Source organism: Ochotona curzoniae, unplaced genomic scaffold (genome assembly GCF_017591425.1).
Source record: "Ochotona curzoniae isolate NIBS_2020 unplaced genomic scaffold, NIBS_Ocur_1.0 scaffold_3835, whole genome shotgun sequence".
NCBI classification, from domain to species: Eukaryota; Metazoa; Chordata; class Mammalia; order Lagomorpha; family Ochotonidae; genus Ochotona; species Ochotona curzoniae.
The window spans coordinates 12,174,393-12,186,767 of record NW_024467114.1 but is presented as its reverse complement, the minus strand read 5'-3'; the positions used below and the strand labels follow the sequence as shown (position 1 = coordinate 12,186,767).

At 45.2% G+C, this 12,375-nt stretch overlaps 1 protein-coding gene across 4 annotated transcripts; it reads right to left on the bottom strand.

The window, feature by feature from the left end:
- Nucleotides 1-2,875: 2,875 nt before the first annotated feature.
- On the bottom strand, nucleotides 2,876-10,156 carry TAC1 (tachykinin precursor 1). Of its 4 annotated transcripts, XM_040964880.1 has the most exons (6): nucleotides 10,034-10,156; nucleotides 9,043-9,139; nucleotides 8,599-8,643; nucleotides 8,093-8,116; nucleotides 6,675-6,728; nucleotides 2,876-3,476 (listed from the first exon to the last, which is right to left on the bottom strand). In XM_040964880.1, the coding sequence occupies exons 1-6, from the start codon at nucleotides 10,154-10,156 to the stop codon at nucleotides 3,427-3,429; spliced, it is 393 nt and encodes a 130-aa protein (XP_040820814.1). In that variant the 3' UTR covers nucleotides 2,876-3,426. The 4 variants fall into 4 exon arrangements, with proteins under 4 accessions (XP_040820814.1, XP_040820816.1, XP_040820815.1 ...); XM_040964882.1 differs by lacking the exon at nucleotides 6,675-6,728; XM_040964881.1 differs by lacking the exon at nucleotides 8,599-8,643.
- Nucleotides 10,157-12,375: the final 2,219 nt, after the last annotated feature.

Here is a 12,375-nt window from a genome sequence, read left to right as displayed (position 1 = left end):
TGCTGAACTAGATTCTTTTGCTTGCATACCTATGAAACTACATCTCAGAGAGTGCAGCTGAATAATATTTTACTCTATATACCTTTATTTATTTGAGTTATCATTTGTTACCTTCTTTTTTTATTAAGGCTATTGGAGCACACATTATCTTGTCGAGTTATCTTCCTTTCTCCCTTCCCAGCTTTTTCTGCCGGCTCTCTTGCCATTTAAATGCTGCATCATGGCCTGCTAGTCCTGTTTTCCAATAGGATCTGCCCTTTGGGAGACACCTTTTGGAGTCAGACTCCCAGAGGAGAGGTGGAGATATTTATTTTCTTTTCTTCCCACTCACGTCCCTGCTTGCTTCTTCTTCACCTTGATCCTTCTGGCTGGGAAGCCGCAGTGGCCCCCAGGAGTGCTAGCATGGATGATCACGCTGCACTGCTGGGGTCGCTAATACCCTGCCCACATCTTCGTAAAACCCTCTTCACACTGCACAGCTTGAACATCATTTGTGTTTGTGCTTGACACTGACCCTGTGAAAATGAAATCCAAATAATCTAAGACAAAAAAAAAAAAACCCAAAGCAGTAAAATGTAGGGATATTCCAATATTAAACATTGTGGTCTTTCTGATGTTTCATAACAGAATTGGATATTTAGGAAAGAATACAGGTAAAAAAAAAAACCACTTATTTTTTTCCACAGAGGGAAGGAGCACGAAATGTTTTATGGCTGCAATCTTAATACTAAAGTCTCTCTCCATCCCCCCGATTCAGGTTGTTGCTTGGTTTCTGGGACTGGAGGGAAAATAGGTGTGCGTGGGGTCTCTCCGAGCGGGTCTGGAGATGTGGCACTGCGGGATTGCTGGGCAGACGTTTGTGGGATATCACAGCCAGCAGCGGCTGGGGGACCCAGGGTAGCCGTGAACATACAGAATGCCAAGTGGTTTCTGGTGCAGCCCTCGCTTTCAAGGGGAGGTCAATATTTAACAGCCACTCCTAACCCCCATGCTGCTGCTATTGCTTCCATGTGCCTGTAAAACGCCTTTTAGCTGCTAAGACACGGGACTAATTCCTTTGTTGGCAATCCGGAGAGGGACTAACAGTGACGACAGGTGCATGCACAGAGCGCTTGCAGTGTGTGGGAGATGGTGCTGACGGCGTGACGTGCATCACTTTGTTCAGCCCTCACCTACCCGGAGCGGAGGGGAGACTGTCATTGTGCAGAGAAAATGCTAGGCAATTGCCCTTCATTGCAAGGTCGCTGGGTGGTGGGGCCAGGATTCAGTCCGCTCCTCCATTACATTGCTCCTGGTTACCTCGTCGGCACAGACATAGATATGCAATGCATAACACAGAAATCCTGCCTTGTGTCTAATACCCTGCTCCATATGTTGTTTCATATTACTAAACACCCATCATGTTATTCTAAATGACTGCATAATATGTTGTTTCAACACACCAATCTGTTGATCAGTTATTCAATTGCTCTGCTATTTCTCCCTGAATATTTCCTGTCCAATCCAGACTTTTCTTGTATTATAACCTCTAACTCCAGTATTTCCTTGAACTTTGTACTCCTGTCTATAATATGACAATTCTCACATGGAACAATTAGCTATATATCATATTGACTATTATGATTATTATTGTAAAAAGTATCTACTCATCTGAAAGTCTGAATTACAGAGAGAGTTGGGGGAGACAGAGATAGAAATTTTCCATCCATGGGGGCAATCCCCAGGTGGCCACAATGACCAATGGATGCTAGAAGCTTCGTGCAGGTCTCTCATGTGGGTGGCAGGGGTCCAGTTGCTTTGTCCATCTTCTGCATGCCCCAGGCCATTAGCAGGGGCCCATATCAGACATGGAACATCTGGGTCATGACCTGGTACCCCATATGAGATGCCAGCAGGACAGATGGCAATTTTTACCCACTATGCCACAATGTGGGCCCTGTGGTTATGATGTATTATGATTATGATTATGATTCAGTGTTAAATGTTGCTATTTGGCTCTCTGGATGACTTTTTTTTCCCTATTTTCTTTACCATTATATAACTTGTTAATAGTTAAATGTATTTTGTCATAAGGAAAATGACCTGGAAGATTTTGAATATAAAGCAACCTATTCTATTAGAGATAGCGAAGTTAAGAGATGCTTTGGCTCACCTCTCTGACAATTGGTTTCATTAGTCAACAGCAGTCAGGTTAAATTGACGGAATTGTACTTCTCTGGATAGTTTTTGCGCTTGTGTTGTCTTATCACTTGCCAGCACCACACACTCTATGTGGTCCCAAAACGATTCCAGGGAACTTGATGAATTGTTCACCATGGGTAATCATACCTGAGCCCACATTCACTGCCCCGTATTTTTTCCTGAGGCATGTACTTTGGCTGAGCAGTGTCAAAGCTGTTAGCAGTCGACAGGCACTCCTCAGGGAGGCTGTCGTTGAATTCTGGCTTCATTATGAAGGTGATGCTGTATCACTGGTCCCAAAACTTTCCCAAGTGCCATGAGGACAACTATTGTGAGTGTGTGGTTTAACAGTAATCCTTGAGAGACTGATACGCTGAGCTCCAATCAGGGCTGGGAGGCCTGGAGCTGATTTGACACTGCACTCAACAAGGGACATGTGCCTTTAAAACAGTTTATCATCTTGTCTGTAGAATGATATCACAGGGATTTTTACCCAGAACTTATTCTCTGAATTTCAAACATGAACTTACTTTCTCCACGAATGAGATTACCTGTCAAACAACTTGGCACAAACACTCTGTGTTTGGGAGATAGATTACACAGCTTGCATTTTAGCCAAATCAGCTTCGTACATATTTGATCCACTGCTGGCTTAACCTAGATGTTCAAGAAGAAATATGACAACATTCTCGAGATATTTTTTTTCTTTTATTTAAAATGTTACCTATCACAACACATCGTACAATGAAATGGAGACCTTGGGATCACATTAAAGCTTTGAAAACATCTCTATAGAGTCAGGAACTGTGAAGCATGCGGCCGGAATACAGATGGAGTTTGATGCCACACCTCGGGTTGGTCCACCAGTGAAACGAGCAGAGGAAACCCAGGGCTGGGCAGAGCTTCCCTGCTCTCCCACAGCAGCTACCAAGGCTGCTGCAAAGCAATGCATTCTTCTTCTAGGGAGGATATTTTCACGTGCCGTTACAATGTCATCAAACACTGTGCTTTGTTGAGAAGTTGCCACTGATCGCTACTTCTGAGGGAGTCTTCATATTAGAACTATATAGCATGTTCACAACACATTTTGGCACAATATGAAAAAATAAACACTTTTCTTTAGAGTTTTCAACTCAAAATAACAAGTTATTAAATAAATAAGTATTCCTCCTAGTGCAGGTCACGTGTTACCTTTCACTGCCCACTGACACAAATGAAGGTGAATAAATAATACAGCAGGCAGCTTTATTTACGCCTTCTCTCGAAGTTCTGCATCGCATTCCTGTCATAAGCCACTGCAAACAGAGGAGGTACAATGGTTTGTATGATATTTCACAGGTGGAGTTAAAGACATCACAGTGATTTCTTTGAAAATGAACTCTTTCTTCACTGTAGTTTTTCTAAGGATCGTCTAGCCCATTTCCCAATGCTGTCTCATTCTCATCATGAATAGAAGTGGTCTAGGCAAAACAGTGTCTTTTCACAAGATATTGTCAGCTCGGTTCTCAGTAGTTTTCTCAAGCAGTGACTGGTGCCCATGGTGAATTTACAGAAAAGGTGATGCCTAAAGCAACCAGGAATAGTAGTTGGATGAAAACAAAATATATTCTGGGACATGATCTGTAAGCCATAGGCCAGATCCTAAACCTGGACCACTATTTGTTCTTGTAAGTACAGTTTTGTTGGAACACATACCTGTTCATTTAAGCACTATCTATGGCTGCTCTAATGAAAGCAGCAGTTTCGGGCTCAGTGTGGTAGCCTAGCAGCTAAAGTCTGCCTTGCATGTGCCAGGATCCCATTTGGGTGCCGGTTTGTGTCCTGGTGGCCCCACCTCCCATCCAGCTCCCTGCTTGTTGACTGGGAATGCAGCTGGGGACAGCTCAAAGCTTTAGAACCCTGCACCCATGTGGGAGACCTGAGAGAGGCTCCTGGCTCCTGGCTCCTGGCTTCGTATTGGCTCAGCTCTGGCCGTTATGGCCACTTGGAGATGGAAGAAATTTTTCTCTGCCTTTCCTCTGTGTATAACTGACCTTCTGATAAAAAATAAATCTTAAAAAAAGAAAAAGAAAAGAAAAAATGGCAGTTCTGAGTCTTTGCTGCCAAGACTACATGACCCACAGAACCCGAAACATTTTTGATTCAGTTCTTTTCAGAAAATGCATGCTGATCTCTGTTCTAGTGACACCTAATGGTGTGTGTGTGTGTGTGTGTGTGTGTGTGTGTGTGTTATGAATTCCTTGCCATGATGTATGATCCTTAAGGCTAGAAACTGGCTCATTTGCTGGTGGTAATTCAATGGAGCCCTCTGGAAACAACAGTTTAGTTCATCTCTCAGCACCCTAATGGCCTGTGGAACATTAAAGGTTCTTTGGAGTTAATTATAAGATATACAACTTGAAAGGGATTCCAACCCACAAAGGGAATGGATAAGACTGCTGTGATCAAAATACCTGGGGAGATATATATATATATCACCTTAGCTGATGTTTTACATGTTAGATTTGCATTACATGCAAGCAAGTGCTTTTTGAAATTCTGTTTGTCTTGCACAAAACACTGACTTTGAATAGCCACAGTGGAAAGATCCGCTGTGCATCACAGGCACGCCTCTAAATGCTTTCCCTGATGAGAACGGATAGAGAGGGTGGTTAGGCACCCGTGTTCTCACTTCCCCTTGAATGCCTGTCTCCGGAAAGGTGCAGACTAAACACTACATTGTACAAAGTTCTGACAAGGAGCAGCATGAACCCCAAATCAGAGTTCTAAGGGAAGGGAAGTGCCTCTCAAGCCTGGTTGGTCCACCTGGAGAGGAGTGAGGCTCAGTGCCTGCTGGCCGCCTCGGAATAAGAGAAGGGAGATGGATGTGGATCTAAGGCAACAAAAGGCAGCTCAGTGAGTGGGCCACAGCTCGGCTTCCTGTTCCAGTGCAGCTGGGTCTGTGCCTGGCCCTGGAACCTGCCGCTTGCCTGTGTGAGCTCTGGCATGTGGGGGCTCTTCGGGGTTTCTCAGGTAGAGGACCCCTAGACAGGCTGGGTGGCTGTGGATGGAGCTGTAGTACCTTGTCCCCTCTGAGTACATTCGCGGACTCCTGTCTGACCACTGACTGCATGTCTGCCCAAGCTTTCTGTTTATATTTTTTAAACTAAAATGAAAGAGCAAAGATTTAGTGAAAAATTGATCTTGAGTCATTGTAGTTATTCCTGGTCTTTATAATCTGTAATTGTGACTTTAAGTGCATTTAGTCTGTCCTAAATTTCATGATATCTGTATTATTTGCCAATTTAAAACATTTCTCAAAAGACCTGTATCAGTTCCTGCACGGAGAGTTGACAACTAACACGTTGATCTAGGAAACCAGGGTTACGTGAGGACTTAGTGTGTATTGATCAAAAACAAACAACAACAACAAAACCAAAACCAAAAAACGAACAAAACCCCCCACTGTGTTTTAAATTTGAATTCTGTTTTCCAAAGCTGGAAGATAATACATATGAATAAAACTATTACAAGGTTTTCCTTATACACCTTGATAAACTCTTCAAACATAACAGGAGCCCTAAAATTATCTGTGAGTTAATATAAAAGTCGAGTCGAAATTTGGAAAGTGGAGACTCAGTCAAAACACTAGGATTATTATTTTTGCATGGATTCAGGTAGTTAGTATCTAACCTATCACTTAGTTACAGATTTTTTTTTTTTTAGAAACTAGGAATGTTCTAAATGGGCAATTCAGATGTTGATTACGATCTGATTAATCAGATGGTTAGTATTTTACTGTGTTTATGGAGGGAAAAATAAAAAGAATTTGAGTCCCTCTTCCAAGGAACCTAAGCTGGGGGTTCTAAACCTTAATGCGCTTAGTAATAAGTCAGCTGCACTGAGAAGCAGGGGAGACAGACAGACTCGGTCTCTGTTAGCTGGCAGACTTGTTCCAAGCTTGCGATCTGCGGCAGCCCTCTGTGGATTTTGATGAACTGCTCTGGGATTCTCCAGGCTGGCTTGTGCGTGTCTGAAGGTTCCAGAGTGGATCATGCCCTCTTACCCTTACCAACACCATCAGATTCTGAGCTTCTTCTATCACTTCACAAAGAACAAATGGCTTGTACAAAGATTTGTTTTGCTCACATGGGAAAAGGCACCATTTTGTCTTTCAGATTGCATTGCTAATCACCGACAATCACTCTCATCTCTCCTCACTTCCCCTTCCCCTCTTAGTTCTGGCAGGTGAAGAGCAAGAATCTTAGATTTGCTCAAAAATTCAGGCTGGGTAATGATTCAAAGGCTGGCTCTGGTTAGAACTGATGGCATAAAATGACTAGACGGATACTGGGGTGATTTTAACTTAAACACCTGCAAATTCTTCTCACAAGCATTTCAAGTATTCATTTTTTACTCTATTGTCACTTTTTTTACATGAAAAATTCTTTCTTACAAAAATAATATGAATAAATTGACATACTGTCTATTTTCAGTTAGGATTTTATACATACCAGAATTTAAAGCTCTTTTGCCCATTAGTCCAACAAAGGAATCTGTTTTATGCCCTGGAAAAAAATATATTTGGGAAATTTTTATATGTATGTCTTTGAGGGAATAAATTGCTATAATTAGCACAAAAATTAAAAAGAACATCTAAGCCTATTTTTAAATAATAAAAACATCTATTTCAAACTTTAATGAGGCTAAAGGAAGGAAAATTCTTTGGAATTCCTATAACATATGCTAAGGCAAGACAATGAAAGCACTTTTCTCAATTCTCTCTCTAAAAATTTACAAGTACTCTGTATGCGTGCACTTTTTTGCCTGTTATATCATTTGCTAAGGCAGTTTTCCTTCTTAGTGAGTCAATTTCATGTTTATACGAGAGAGAACCAGGCTGCTTTCCTCGTGTGAGCGGACATGTCAGATTTCACCGTAAGTGAGTCTTAATTAAGTCAGATTCCTAACCTTGATGATTAACATCTTTTGCAAGGTCATTATCTCTGTTTTTTAGTGGAGTTTTAAATAAAATAGCGTACTCCTTTTTGGAAAAGTACTTTCATTTTAACCCTAATAAGTATACTCATTTTTATCCCACTGTATTTCATTACACATTAATTTCTTAAAATGGCAAATCTTTGGAAAGTAAGTATGTGTAGTATTTATTTCCAAAGACAACATCTTGGGCAAGATCTATTATCTTAATGCTAGTGGGAGAATTTCTCTTGGTTTTCACAGTGTTCCTTGAGACCCAGGTTGTTAGCTTACTGTGTGCTATTTTGCTACCCAGTCAACCAAATTGACAGGGTGCCCATGTCTACACCTTGTAAGTTCTGGCTCCAGGCCCTGGGCAACTAGAAGTCACAAGCTGTCCAGTGTCATAATTGTCAACTTCTCTATCCTAGAAATGTTCCCTGGGTGTTGGGAGGTGGAGGGTTCCCACTCCATTATGCAATCAAAAAACTGCACCATATCTTTAGTATGGATTCTACTTGACTATTCATTTACTTAATTGACTGCTGGATGATCCCAATAAATAATCTTGCTAGGGGACCTGGCATAATAAGCTGAATTAGAAGAAGCCCATAAATGCTTGGATTTATTCTACAATGGAAGAAGGCATTGAGGGAAGGTGGAAAAAGATGTGTGACGCGGGTTTCTAACCTGAGGATTACAGTTCTTACTGAAAACTAACCAGGTGATAAAGGATGTCTATCTTTTTCTTCTTAATATAAAGCATGTTTTTCATAAGAACCATCTTTCTAAACAATAGAATTTTAGACAATAATATTTTGCATAAAATAGGAGTTTCCTTTGTTCATGTTTTCTTAATTGAAATACTGTCTATATTATGACAGTATAAGATACTACATAAAGTGGAATTGTTAATATTTGCACTTGAGAAATGTCAAAATAATGTTGAACTTACTTTTATGAGAAATCTGGCCGTGTCCTAGAAGAAAGAAAGATGCAATGAACAAATGCATACACATTTGTTTTTACAAAGCTCTATTCCATCTTCTGAAAGGATGGATAACATAATTTGAGTTGCAAAATATACAGCCTTTTCCCACACACATACTATCCTAAGCAAATCAGCAGAACCATAAAGGCTAACCCAGTTATTAATAACCTTCATTGAGATCCTGGCCTGTGCCATGGCTTTAAATTCAAGATGCCCCATGCCATTTGAGGGCTGGGATTAGCTGTGTGGCTATTCTACTTCCCCTCTTCATATATGACACCCCACCTGTGTGTGTGTGTGTGTGTGTGAGAGAGAGAGAGAGAGAGAGAGAGAGAGAGAGACAGAGAGATGTGTTAATCCATTGCCTTCCAAAACAGACATAGCTAAGATCTTGTATCCATTCAACCCAAAAAGATCTCCATTTTCCTTATGAACATTTACAACAGTCAAAGATGTATAGGAGTGTTTACCATAAAGAGCCTTTAACAGGGCCACTTGTTTTTCAATTGAGGAATCTGACAAAAGAGGAGTTGGCATTAACTATTTACACCCCGCTGATGTGGTCAACTCAAGGAAAACGAGTTCCCATCTGGAAATGCGGGGCATCCTGGTTTTACCTAACCCCAGAACGCGTCCTGACACTTCGTCCTGCCCACCCCCACAGGGTCCTGCCCACCCTTGCCCCAGCCAGTTGGCGTCTTGGCTCCAGGGAGCACCAGGCTAAGGCTGAGTGGGTCCTGGCTTTGGTGGTTTTGTCCGCGTGAATACCGTGCAGCGTGCGCAACGGTCTCATCCTCTCTCTGCTCAAGGTGCATTAGTGAGGTGCGTGGGGGTGGGGGTGGGGCGCGGATCCCACCACTCCGCAGTTGTAAATCTCTACCCCAGGAGCAGGCGGGGAGGGTTGCCCATCTCACCAGCATCCCGTTTGCCCATTAGTCCAAAGAACTGCTGAGGCTTGGGTCTCCGGGCGATTCTCTGCAGAAGGTGCTCAAAGGGTTCCGGCAACTCCTCCTGGAGGACAGATGCGCGCACGAAGGGGCATGTGGGCCACCAGAGCCAGGCGCCCGGTGGCCACTTGCCATTCTTACAGGCACCCCGGCTACGGAGAGCCCGGGGCTCACAGGGGAGTGGTGTGGGACAGGTCCAGAAGCCCGCTCCACCGAGGCAAAAGGGCGGTGCGCTACCCCACGTCGGGGCTGAGTGGGTTTATCCCAGGGCGATGCCACTTTCTGCGGCTCCCGCAAGCCCTCTCACCTCCCAGGCACCTGTTCCGTGGTGTCTGTGTCCTCCAGCCCCGTGCCCTCGGTCGCTCCTCTCCTTCTGGAGGACCCCCTGTTCATCTGCCGCGCCACCCCACAGTGACTTTGTTTCTGTCTGGGGTGCCCTCTCGCTGCCCCAAAGGCATACAAGTGTGTTATGGTGGGATCAGGCCACAGAGCATGCTTTCCCCGGGGACCTAACTGCGCGCTCGCGAGCGCCAGCACCTCCCGGCAGCTAAAATTCCTGCGGGCTCATATCCAGCAAATACACCTGTAGGCTCCCATGGGAACCCTGGCAACTGGCGCGCTCTTTCTGTCCGGCGTTTCCGAGCGCGCGGGTGGTGCGGCTGGGCTGGACCTCCAGGATCCGCGCTACCTGGGGACCAAACCTAGCAGGGCTTCCCTCTTTGTGACAACCCGGGGCTCCCCGGGGGTGGGGGGGACAACTTTATTCTTTCGGAGAGTTCCGGGACCAGAAGCTATGGTTCGGGGAGAAAAGTTGGGTACAATCAATGCGGGACCCAAGGTTTTGGAGTCCCTTGCTTCCGCTGAGCGCCCGCACTGCTCTCTGGTCGCGGTTGTCCCGCCGTGGCCCAGACAATCCCCAGACGGGGTCACAGTCCCAGAAAGGACAGTGTGGGCTCACCTTGATCTGGTCGCTGTCAGACCAGTCGGACCAATAGTTGAGATCATCGTTCGCTCTGATTTCCTCTGCAGACAGTTGAGTGGAGACGAGAAACAAGACTGCCAAGACCACGAGGATTTTCATGTTGGGTTTCTGGGGAGAGGGAAGGAGAAGAGATCAAGATGGGTGCAACATTCCATTTATTGGCGTGGAGGGCCAAGAGTTGCGGCCATGGCGATTTTCTGCCCCTCCCCCCAAAGCAACTGGGGTCGAGCTGCGCCAGGATGAAAGCAAAAGAGAGCTGTGCGCATTACTAAGGAGAAGCGCGCCCGGGTCCCCAGTCATCTTTCCCCAGAAGTCCAACAGCCCCAAACCTCCAGCCAGCCACCAAACCACACTTTGAGCCAACAAGCTCTGCAGGTGTCAAGACAAAGCCGGGCGTTGGCCACTCCGGTCTCCCTAGGATCTCTCGGACCGGCTCAGTAGGTCTGGGTGCAGGTACTCACGGGGGCTGCCAGCTTCGGGGTCCCTCGGCTGCTCGGAGCGCACGCCCGGCGCTGCGCACTCGCGGTGGCCGCTCGGTGGTGCCGGAGGAGGGCAGAGTGCGCCTTGGCCCGCTTGGCGCCGCCCGCGGTTTTTATCCCTGGCTCACGGAGCCTCTGGACCCACGTGACCCCCTCCCCACGCGACTTTCTGCTCAATATTTAATTAGCCGCCTCCTCTCGTTACGCTGGCGTGATGGCGAGTTTCCGAGACGGGAACCCGTCGGTGCCCATCACATCTGGACCCAACTGGCCTCGAAATGACGCAATTTTAGGAAAATCGAGCTCTGCGTCTCCACTGCGGAGTCTTCCGTCTGCGGAGCGGACGCCCCCTCCCCTGGCCCTGACACCTGACATGACTCATCTACCCCGAGCCAAGTGACTCATGCCTCGGACTTGGGGAAACTTTAAGACCTCCGAGTAAGTTCTACTTTCGCAGACGGCCGAATCACTTCGGATGCCAAGGCACCTCCAGCCGTGGGCAGGCAGGCTACGAAGGGGGTGCTGCCTCGTTTTTCCCTATTTCCATCGTCAGAGCCCTTCAAGTGTCTTGGAGATGCAGCGTCTTTCTGTGATTCCCCACCACCCCCCAAGCCAGCTCGGTCTTATATAAAGAAATTTTTCAGTCTCATAGCATTTCTGAAGAGCGACACAGATTTATTTTCCATTTTTAAGGAATGGTGACATTGCACGGAGAGCTGACTCTGCCAGTGTCATCTGGAGATGTCTCTTGTTCCCCAGGTCCCCGCACCGCAGCAGAGAGGTTTTGCTTTTCTCCCACCCTGTCTGCGGGGGTTGGGAGTGTGTGTGTGGGGGGTGGGGGTTGGAGACCAGCAGGCCAGGGCACAGCATGCTTCAGCATCCTTCCGTGGTAGCACCGAAGGCATCCGCTGATCCGGCAGAGATTTCTCCTGTGTCTGAAAGTCAGTACTGGAAAATGCGAACCCTGCACGAGTCACGGGGCACAGGAGTTATCAGGCTGATAACCTCGGCTGCTGCCCGGAGATCACAGCTCCACGCGCCCCTGTTTGCCTTGGAAACATATCTCTCCTTTTTTCTTTTCAGGATTTATTTGTCTGAAAGGCAGAGTTACAGGGAGAGGGAGAAAGGAGAAAAGGAGAGAGAAGAGGAAGAGAGAGAGAGAGAGAGAGAGAGAGAGAGAGAGAGAGAGAGAGACGGTTTCATTGTTCTGTGCTGGACTGGACCAGAAGCCAGAAGCCTGTAACGTTGTCCGAACGGCAGGGGACCTCATGGAGGAAGAAGGGCAGTGGAGCAGCCAGGGCTGGGACCTGGATTCCAGTATGGGATTGAGTCATTATAAACAGTGGCTTAACCCACACCACCACCTGAAAAACACATCTTTTACATCTCTGAAGGAGTTGAGTTGAATGATGTGTTTTGAGTAGAATTGTTTCCCTGTTGTACATAATGTGAAACACTCCCATTAATTATTTTAGTTTAATCCATAATGGAAATAAGCTTTTGGAACTAAATTGTACATGTAATATTTTTCCTCTAATATTTGCTCTTTCTTAAATAACACTGATTTTTGAAATTCATGTATCTTACTTGTCTATACATATTCTCAGTGTATTTTATGGGTTTTTTTGTTTTTACAGTGCTTTAAATGGAAAATGATAAACTTATGAATCAGTAGAGAAAAAATCATCTATTTGAAGCACCTTGCACATTTCAAATGCAATATTTTCTATCTCCCCTTCACTCAGATTAAAGTGAAACAATTTTCAAACATTTTAAAATAATAATTATTATTTATATTTTTGACAATCTTTAAATAATTAGGGTAAAAAGGTTCAAGGG

Bases quoted from the DNA above. Each gene is read 5' to 3' on its own strand.
- TAC1 (XM_040964880.1), bottom strand. From the start codon at position 10,156: ATGAAAATCCTCGTGGTCTTGGCAGTCTTGTTTCTCGTCTCCACTCAA. The intron at 9,140-10,033 runs GTGAGCCCACAC...TCTGTCCTCCAG, and splicing joins CTGACAGCGACCAGATCAAG to GAGGAGTTGCCGGAACCCTT. The intron at 8,117-8,598 runs GTAAACACTCCT...TCTTTCTTCTAG, and splicing joins CCTGTTAAAGGCTCTTTATG to GACACGGCCAGATTTCTCAT.